At 43.1% G+C, this 9,453-nt stretch overlaps 1 protein-coding gene and 1 non-coding gene across 3 annotated transcripts; both read left to right on the top strand.

The window, feature by feature from the left end:
- Positions 1-2,679: 2,679 nt before the first annotated feature.
- LOC119266884 (mitochondrial substrate carrier family protein B-like) lies at positions 2,680-5,816 on the top strand. 2 transcript variants are annotated; one of them, XM_037548170.1, is made up of 7 exons: positions 2,680-2,978; positions 3,690-3,859; positions 3,953-4,090; positions 4,777-4,878; positions 4,946-5,016; positions 5,112-5,179; positions 5,285-5,816. In XM_037548170.1, the coding sequence occupies exons 2-7, from the start codon at positions 3,692-3,694 to the stop codon at positions 5,530-5,532; spliced, it is 795 nt and encodes a 264-aa protein (XP_037404067.1). In that variant the 5' UTR covers positions 2,680-2,978; positions 3,690-3,691; the 3' UTR covers positions 5,533-5,816. The 2 variants fall into 2 exon arrangements, with proteins under 2 accessions (XP_037404067.1, XP_037404066.1); XM_037548169.1 differs by having other exon boundaries at positions 2,692-2,978; positions 3,683-3,859.
- A 1,965-nt stretch (positions 5,817-7,781) lies between these two features.
- On the top strand, positions 7,782-7,884 carry LOC119273790. The gene has a single exon (XR_005134981.1). It is a non-coding gene; the product is annotated as a U6 spliceosomal RNA (small nuclear RNA).
- Positions 7,885-9,453: the final 1,569 nt, after the last annotated feature.

Below are 9,453 nucleotides of genomic sequence, written 5' to 3'. Positions count from 1 at the left end.
CTTAGGGAAAGAGAGGATTTTGAGATCCAATAAAACTCCCATGTTATTTGTTGTCTCATTTATTTCTCTCTTTTATATCTTCGTCGTCTCTCAGAAAATACTAGTTAATATGCAAAAGGAAGGTAAGATCATTATACCAGACCATTTCTATGATCAGCTTTCGGATACGAAGGGAAAAACATTTCGATCAAAGTAGAATTTATGTTATGGTTGTACTTCTCTTAGTCATTGCTTGCTCGGCCAGAAACAAATAAGTAGTTTGAAAAGGAAACAATGGGTCAAATCCTGAGTATAGCGATGGTGAGAGAGATAGTAACCATTCAATAGTTTGATCAACCTCAATTCCTAGAGAATAACTAAGAGAAAAATCAATCTGACATCTTGAATTGCTCACTCAACTTTTTCTTAACAAAAGCAATGTACTTTTGATCATCTTCAGTGATCGACATATCATCAATATAGAGAAGAAGCAAGGTACAGCCGTGGCCAAATGTATGAGTGAAAGTGCAGGGTCATGCTCACGAGAAACCAACAGCTTGAATCACAGAGTTGAACTGCTCAAACCAAGCATGAGGTGGGGTAGTATATTAGTCCTTAACGGACACGTCCAATTGAAATATGGGTCTTTGATGTAAAATGCTAGGATCCGAGTTATAATTTTCTCTCTCTATTGGGTTCTTGTGTAAAAACATTTCAATACGTTATATCTAATGCGTCATTATTGGTCCTTTGGGCCCCTTCCTTTATTAGAAAACAAGCCATCAATATTTTCAGTTCTACCATATTTCATTTTACCAAAGTACTTCCTCCGTTCACAAATAAGATGTTCGAATTTTTTCTAAATGAGATGTATATAGAAACATTTTAGTGGGTTTGTTCACCCATGTAAGCCCGTATGTAATCTATATTAAAATATCCAAAGTATCTTATATTTGTGGACGTAGGGAATATGAAGTGTCTAGCGTAGAAATTGCAAAAAGTCCCTAAGTTCTTTTGGTAAGAACCAAGAAAAATAATTAATATTTTAGTTTTTTTAGCAAACAAACATAAATAGAGTTCGGCAAAAAGGAGGTGATCATCCCCTCTATGCCATTGGGAAGGCGGTCATCAAGCATTTGAGTATTTGCAAAAAAAACATTGGGGTTTTATATGCTAAGATTATTTTATCTTTATAAGGACATCTATATGGGGTGTGTTGTGTATCGGTCGGAGGATCTTTATAAAGGTCCATCCACTCGACAAGAGTTAGTGTTGCAGAACCCTTTGCAACAAAGGATGTGTTGTAGTTTTTTCGCTTTCACCTTTTTGCAACATAGTTAATGTCGCGGAAGGATTTTTGCAACATGAATAATTTTGCAAAAACATTTGCGATGAAATAAGATGTCGAACCGTAGTTGTTGTCGTAGCAAAACAAGAGTCTTATTGCAAACCTTCTTTGCAGCAGATACCTTGTTGCAAAACCATATTGTGTGGATAAGGATAGTCTGGGAACTGTAACTGGTCTGAGTTGCAACGTGCGTGGGCCACAGCCACGTGTCATCTGTGAGAGGCGCTGGATAAAACCCATGAGATCGGCTGGTGAAGCAAACCTTTCCCTATATTTATTCCTTTTTAATAGCATAATGTATGTGCACATTTTTCTGGAAGCTTTTAAGCCTATTGTCCAGATGTTGCTGCCTCAAAGCAGTTCTTGTAAATTGCTGCCTCAAAGCTGCCAAAAAAGCTGAGGAGTTATCACCGGCTTAGGAAATCATCAAAAGATGATGGTATTTTGCGGCGTTGCATTGTTCATAGTTGAAAAGAGAGCGAAAAGTATAATGAAAGATCATGTTGCTGTCACTCAAGAGTCTTGAGCGATCATAATAGGTCCTTTGCAAGATTTATAGTGAGATAATATTTTAAATTTGAAATGTATTAGAATGTGCATCAGTAAGTTATTTTGGATGGTATGAGTACATTGAATGCACACTATCATGGATTAGGTAGGAGGACAACATCTATCTCCGTGTTGAAATTGCAATTTATTTGCCCTCATTGCTATAACATATAACTTGAAGAATTGGTTTAGTAAAAATACTAAAATCAATATCATAATTTTGAGTTAAAACTGCAAACTTGCATTTATAATTTGTCGTTCTCACATTCGGGCAGCGATTTGTTTATTTGGGATGTTTCACACCTTGTAAAAGTAACCCTTGTTAATTTATGTCTACTACTAGTCCCACATGTGGGTATAAATATATATATTTATTTGCATGGTCCCATATAACTCACCACTATAAATAAGTAGAAAAGATACACAAGCGCAACAGGTAAGGTAAAAAAATACCCGAATGCATGAATCAACAATGTAGTTTGATGATTAGAAGGACACTGGTATTCCCAGTCCATCAAAATTTAAGTCCTGATGTTTGCATTTATTCTAAAAGAATTTTCAACAATGCACAGAGGAGACATTTGTAAGCGCTTGCATCTGTACCTGTTAAAAAAAACCGGAGACCAAAATAGAAGGAAAAAAAAGAGCCCTGGCCCCGGCCCCAAGAAACGAAAACAAATCTCACAAGGAAAAACTATGGCTAGCGCCTAGCTGGAGTACTAAAAAAACAATAAACGTGAGGAGGCGGAGCGGGCTACGCAGCACGCACGCAGCGTCGCCGCTTTCGAACTCCGGGCGCGGACGCAAGCACGCACGCACGCGTCCGTCCGCCATCCACACCGCACCGCCCCCGCGAGCGACCCAACCCTAGCCGCAATCCCCACCCGCCGTCCCACCCTCCCCTCCCCGCCCGCCGATGCAGACCGAGGCGCGGGTGGGCGGCGTGGCCCTCGACGGCCGCGGCGCCGTCTCGGCCTCCCCCCGCCAGGAGCAGCAGCAGCGCCACATCGGCACCGCCGCGCACCTCGCCGCCGGGGGCTTCGCCGGCGTCGTCAGCAAGACCTGCACCGCGCCCCTCGCCCGCCTCACCATCCTCTTCCAGGTACAATTCCTCCCGGCCCCCTCTTTTGGCTCCGGCCTTCTCGTGTGCACGGACGGATTGGGAGCTCGGAGGGGACAGGGGAGGGTAGTATCTTGCTTCCGCGCCTGCGAATTTGTGGCCCGAGGCGGGATTTTAGAGCATACGATGCACCGGCGAGGACTAATTAAAGCAATCCTTTTGATTTTGCGAGATTCTTTGTCCAGGACATGATTTGACCTTAAAAGGAATCCCGTTTAAATGTGCCCTGACCTCTGATAAGGAATTGGGAGCTAAAAAGGCATGGGGGTAGCAATTAATGTGGTTATATGTGAGCGTGAAGAGGCTTCTGGCTTCACATGTAGGCTCTTGAAAGGAATTGGATGCTGATAATCTCAACTTAGTTCCCTGAGTGCGATTTATAGATTCTTCCCTCCTTTTAACTGATTGGTCGAAACTGTACATCCCTGGTCGACAGTCATGAACTATTATTGTTGTTGTAATTTACAACACTGCACATATAGTGTCCAATCACTGTCCGAAGTTCAACCTTTGGCTGTGAATTTGTTGTACTTTATGCTGTTCATATCATATCTACAAAATCGCAATCTCTTGAAATGGTTCCTGAATGCGAACCCAGTGATATAATTTTTTGTGTCACACAAGACATGACCCATATGTTGATGATAAAGTTTGTTATACGAGCTTGTGACATACTGATCCGACAGGTGGCAGGTATGCATTCAGATGCTGCAGCTCTAAGGAAGTGTAGTATATGGCACGAGGCTTCGCGGATTGTTCGAGAAGAAGGATTTGGGGCATTTTGGAAAGGCAATCTTGTCACCATTGTACATCGATTACCTTATTCCGCCATGAGCTTCTATTCTTATGAACGATACAAAAAGGTCAGCACTAAGTTTCAGTATGTTAACTTGTAAGATTGTTCATGACTTTATGCTTTTTGTTATAGTTTGATGAGTTTTGAATAACGATTGCAGCTTCTCGGAATGGTGCCTGGCCTGGATGACCCAAATTATGTTAGTGTCGTACGTTTACTTGGTGGTGGTCTAGCGGGAGTGACAGCTGCATCTGTAACTTACCCGTTGGATGTTGTTCGAACTCGTTTGGCAACACAGGTATATTTTTCTTCTTTTTGTGAATAATACTTAACCAATCTAACTTCCAGTTACTCCCTCTGTTCCAAAATAGTATAAAGTTGAGTCATCTATTTTGGAACGGAGGGAGTAGAACTTAGGACATCCTTAGATTCAACTTTCACGCAATGCAGCTTTATAGACCAAAGGAACATGATTTAGCAAGCTAAGTAATTAATTTGTTTTGTGCTTTCTAATTTTCCAGAAGGACAGGCCTGGCGCAGTGGTGAAGTATTCCCCACTTGTGCCAAGAGGTCCTGGGTTCGACGCGGCCTCTCTGCATTGCACTGTGCAGGTGTAAGGCTTGCCCCGTATAATCCTTCCCCAGACCCCACCTGGTGTGGGAGCTTCTAGCACTGGGTCTGTCCTTTTTTGTCCTTCCTAATTTTCCGCAGAAACCACTAGGTATTACAAGGGCATCTTTCATACAATGTCTGCAATTTGTAGAGAAGAGAGTGGCAGAGTATTGTATAAAGGCCTTGGGCCTTATATTCAACTTAACCAATGATGTTTGTCTTCTTTTTCTGAATAACACTGAACCAATCAACCAATCTAACTTCCAGTTAGAACTTACAACATCCTTAGGTTCAACTTTCATGCAATGCAGCTTTACAGACCAACGGAACATCATTTGGTAAGCTAACTTTGCCCTGTCTAATTTTCTGCAGAAAACCACCAGGTATTACAAGGGCATCTTTCATACGTTGTCCACAATTTGTAGAGAAGAGAGTGGGAGAGGATTGTATAAAGGCCTTGGGGCCACGTTATTGGTAAGCCACATGCTTCTACTGAGAATGGTTTTTGAGTTGACTTGCCAGTAACTTTTACGAGTTACAGGGAGTTGGACCGGGTATAGCAATCAGCTTTTATGTATATGAATCCTTGAGGTCTCATTGGCAAATGGAAAGGTGAACATCATTATTTAGCTTTGCTGAATATTCCCTTGGCTTCCATTTCTATTATGTCGGATTCGATCTGATGGCTGTGGGCTTATATGCATCAGGCCGAATGATTCCAATGCCGTTGTGAGCTTGTTTTCTGGGAGTCTATCTGGTATTGCAGCGTCGACAGGTAAGTGGCCTTTGATACCTAATCACCTTAATTGTTCTATATCTTACATGACTCAAATCATGTATTTCCAATCTCTGTTGGTAAATGGTACATTCAATATTGCAGCTACATTTCCTCTTGATCTTGTAAAGCGACGTATGCAACTACATGGGGCGGCTGGGGCATCACAAATCGAAAAATCAAGCATAACTGGAACCATCCGCCAAATCCTTCAAAAGGAAGGTCCTCGTGGCTTCTACCGAGGCATAGTCCCGGAGTACCTGAAGGTTGTTCCTAGCGTTGGAATCGCCTTCATGACCTATGAGGTATTGAAAAGCATGCTCTCCAGCATTGATGGGGATGATGAGAACTAAGGTCGCAAAGCAGTTGCGTTGCCTTTTTTTTTGCCGCCCTAGGTTACTATCGTAAGACCAGTGTATGAGAGTGATTACAACATGCCTTGCCAGGCAGTTTTGTAGGTGTTGGTAGGATAAAGCAAGCTTTACCTGAGGTTATGTTGTACCATATAGGCTAATTAAAGAGCAAACAATTGAATCTGTTTTCCTGTGAGTGTTATGCTCTGATTCGTCGTGGAATGTAATGCCATTTGCAAGGAGAAAACTCCAAAGGTTTAATGGATTCTGTGTAATTTCAACTGCGGCATTATGTTTTCGTGGAGCAAATGTGGCTGCAGTTGTATAAAGAGGTAACATTTGACAGTCAACTTGCAGCTGTAACATGGTATATGTCTGTTCGTCAGTTCAGACTAAAATAAAAGTGCTACAAAGATAGAAAGAACATAATGATGGGGTATACATATTAATCTCATCAATCGTAACTCGACTGATTTGCCGAAACAGATTGTGTGCAGCTCAAGAATGCAACAACTACTGAAGATTTTGATTTTTCAGCATTAGGGGCTATTTTCAAAGATATTAAAGTACAACTACGTGTAGGTTTTGCTGATGTATCTGTGGTATCTTGTCCTAGGACTTGTAATGGAGTTGCACACATGTTAGCTGCGTATGGTGCTAACCTGGGAGCTAGTTTGTGTGAGATCTGGCTTGGACATGTTCCAAACTTTGTAGAAGATGCTGTTGCTGGCGATTGCCCAGCCCTGTTATGTAATGGAATGCATTGTGTTCCTTCAAAAAAAAAAGTGCCATCACTTGTCCACCTTCAGGTGTTAGAGCAAACAGGATTCATACACAATGATGTACCTGCAGCGTCACGTTCCAGAACCTTCAGCCAAAACTCGACTGATTCACAGCCAAAATCATCCGTCAGTCGACCCTTGTTCCAGAACCTTCTACATGCAGCTAGAGTATGATTTTGTTTGCCATAATGTTTGCTGACCACCTTTTCTACAAATGCCGCTTCTCTATCCGCCTATGGGGATTAGTTAAGGACTGGCTGCAACTGGTGAGCATTGATACTTCCTCATGGCACCTCTCAGGCAACATCGAAGAGTGGTGGGTGGGCCTCTCCGACACATCTATCCCCAACAGGAAGGCGATGGCCTCGCTCATCATGCTAGTCGCCTGGACCATTTGGAACGAGAGGAATGCGCGAGTGTTCCGTCAGAAGAGTGCTTCGCCGACGGTTCTACTCGCCAACATTAAGAAGGAGGCCACACTTTGGGTATCAGCGGGTGCAAGCAAGTTGGGATACTTGATGACGCGAGAGTAGTTGGTCACCTTTATTTCGGGTGTTGCGGCGCTGTCACTGTTGTAACACGAACATAAACTCTATTCCTCTTATTTAATGAATGAGGCAAATCTTTTGCCTCTCTTCAAAATAATGTTTGCTGACAAGACTCTAAAACGTTCAAAAGAGATATCAACTGCAGTCACTACCCAGCCAACAAACACGGCAAATATCACTGTTCCAACCGGCAATCTGGTACCCATGGCTGCTGCTGCTTCTTCCTCCTCCTCCTCCTCCTCCTCGTCTTACCTTGAGTTATTGGGGAACCCTTCTATCCCTTGCTGCAATTCATCACATTTGTCCTCAGTCCACCGGGACTGCCCATGCCTGTCCTTCGATATACATTTAACTTGTCAAAGGGAGAGAGCCTCAACCAGAGGTCTAGAATTTCTAGAACGCACGGTTGCATGCATTTGTTGCGTAGAAATTCATCATGTGATTTTTGCACAAAATTCAAATACTAATGGAGGTAGTGCACAGTTAATTAAGAAGAGGCATTTGTATCACCACTAGCAGTTCATTGGAAGCCCAATAGAAGTAATATCATGAATTCATAATGCAAGCGACATTCTATCTGCGGCTGCAGTAATGTGCTTTTTTTTTTGGTTGAGAAACCTGCCACTACTTTTTTTTTTCTTTGAGCGTAACCTGCCACTACTAGCATAGGGCCTGGTCTGATTTGTTTTTTTGAGAACTGGGTCTGGTGTGATATGTATATGCCAGTTCGCTTCCAAGTTGGGCCGTCAGAGGAAGAACCACCCTGCACGCAAGTCGCGGCCCACTGGCCCATTTGTGCCACAGCGCGGTTCCTGCGGCTCGCGGGAGAGGGAGACAGCAGCGAACTCCAGATTAGTACCACCTCGCCTAGCGACAGAGCTTCATACCGGTTTATAAGCGCAGCTCTTTCATCTCTCTCGTCCCTTCGGGGACATCCGATAAAATTGGAACGATACAGAGAAGATTAGCATGGCCCCTGCGCAAGGATGACACGCACAAATCGAGAAATGGTCCAAATTTTTTCGAGATTTTGCGCGCCGGTTCCTGAGTTCCTTACAGATAAGCCCCTGAGAACTTTTTGGTTATGCGGTTGTGCCCTTTTCTTTGTATAAGCGGGACATTCCACTCTTTTCTTCTCCTTTCTGTCCAGGCCCCTGGCGTTGATTAGTTGCCCATTAAACCTTTTTTTTTAATTTCGGTGCCTGACTTCCTGTTGGGTGATATTTCACATACGCCCCTGGTCTGTGTTGATTTCTTTTCCCTCAAAAAAGTCCTGCTATATTTGTTGTGCTTTCTCCCTATTTGTTCTTTTACTGATACTCCCCCTTGCCTTTTCTTAAACCAGTTCACCATAGATTTTCATCTTTCCCTATCTTCGGGTGGCTGTGCGGAGCACATTAATAATTACTAAAGGCCTGTTCGTCAATCCACTGCTCCCAGAAATACTAGAATCCAGGGAGCATCTCTTTCTCCACTCCGTATTTTCAACTGAAGCTCGGGCCGCTCCGGGAGCGGAGTCGTGCGGAGCGGCGAGACTCCGAACATGCCCTAAGAGCTGCACGTCCTATGACAGATGACACAAGTATCGCTATTCTTCATGAGCATTGCTATAGAGTCGACATTTTTCGACACGATACTGAGCCGGCGTTTCCATCAGACTGCTTGTAAGGTTGATGCTAGGCTATCTCACGATGCAGAGTTTGTGTCGGCTGCACATCAGGCATATAATGCCATGTGCGTATCAATTTCGATTCATCATCTGCATTACTGTTGCACCACTGCCACAACTCTCCTCTGGCCAACCCAATGAGTACTTGTGAGTTCCCTGTTATCATGATCGCTCATCCTTTTTTGTTTTTGTTTTTTGCGAGTGGATCCTGACCACATATCTATGCGCTGGCAGGTTCTACATCGATCACAACCCAATTTTGCGACGCAGTCTCTCGTATAATTTCCGACGAACGCTCGCGTATATGAACAAAAAAATTGTCTTGTTATACTTTGGCAAGATGCGCACGTACAAAATCACAAGCGGACCACTTGATTTTTTTCTATTAACCATGTATTAGAAATCTTATTAATTCTTACACTAGTCAGTTTTCATTAAACCGTGCCTAATTTTAACATCTCGTTTGTCCACAAGGTAGTGTAAATCAAGAATTTGGGTTGACCCGAAATACCCATCGGGCAAATCAGGCCACTGACTATTCTTTGTATGGGTCCACCAGTGGCCTCTTAAATTGGCCACGGGGGCCGAGTCCAAGGCTAGGTCTGGGTCGGCCGTTCCCATCCTGAGCGTCAAGTCACATATGCTCAAACGGCAAGGAAAAAACCCCGGTTGTAATGGAAAAACTAGCATTACCACTTCAATACCTTGACCACAACACACATGGCAATGTACACATATGCAACACAGCAAGGTATGCTTGGCTTGCAAGCATCAAGCTCCTCAACGACCATCAAAACCCAAAATCTCTTTCCTTGTTTTCCTGGATGTATATATAGTTATCATATACACCTACTTTTGTACAAGTCGGCACATGCAAATGCCAAAATTAGTATGATAGACAAACATTGCACTAGTGTAAAGA

Source organism: Triticum dicoccoides, chromosome 3A (assembly GCF_002162155.2).
Source record: "Triticum dicoccoides isolate Atlit2015 ecotype Zavitan chromosome 3A, WEW_v2.0, whole genome shotgun sequence".
Classification (NCBI taxonomy): domain Eukaryota; kingdom Viridiplantae; phylum Streptophyta; class Magnoliopsida; order Poales; family Poaceae; genus Triticum; species Triticum dicoccoides.
Note: the sequence above shows the minus strand (reverse complement) of the source record. Positions and strands in the feature narration are given on the sequence as shown.

Excerpts from the sequence above, each read along its gene's own strand:
- LOC119266884 (XM_037548169.1), top strand. The coding sequence starts at position 2,793 with ATGCAGACCGAGGCGCGGGTGGGCGGCGTGGCCCTCGACGGCCGCGGC. Across the intron at positions 2,979-3,682 it reads GCCTCACCATCCTCTTCCAG|GTGGCAGGTATGCATTCAGA; the intron begins GTACAATTCCTC and ends CTGATCCGACAG. Across the intron at positions 3,860-3,952 it reads CTTATGAACGATACAAAAAG|CTTCTCGGAATGGTGCCTGG; the intron begins GTCAGCACTAAG and ends TAACGATTGCAG.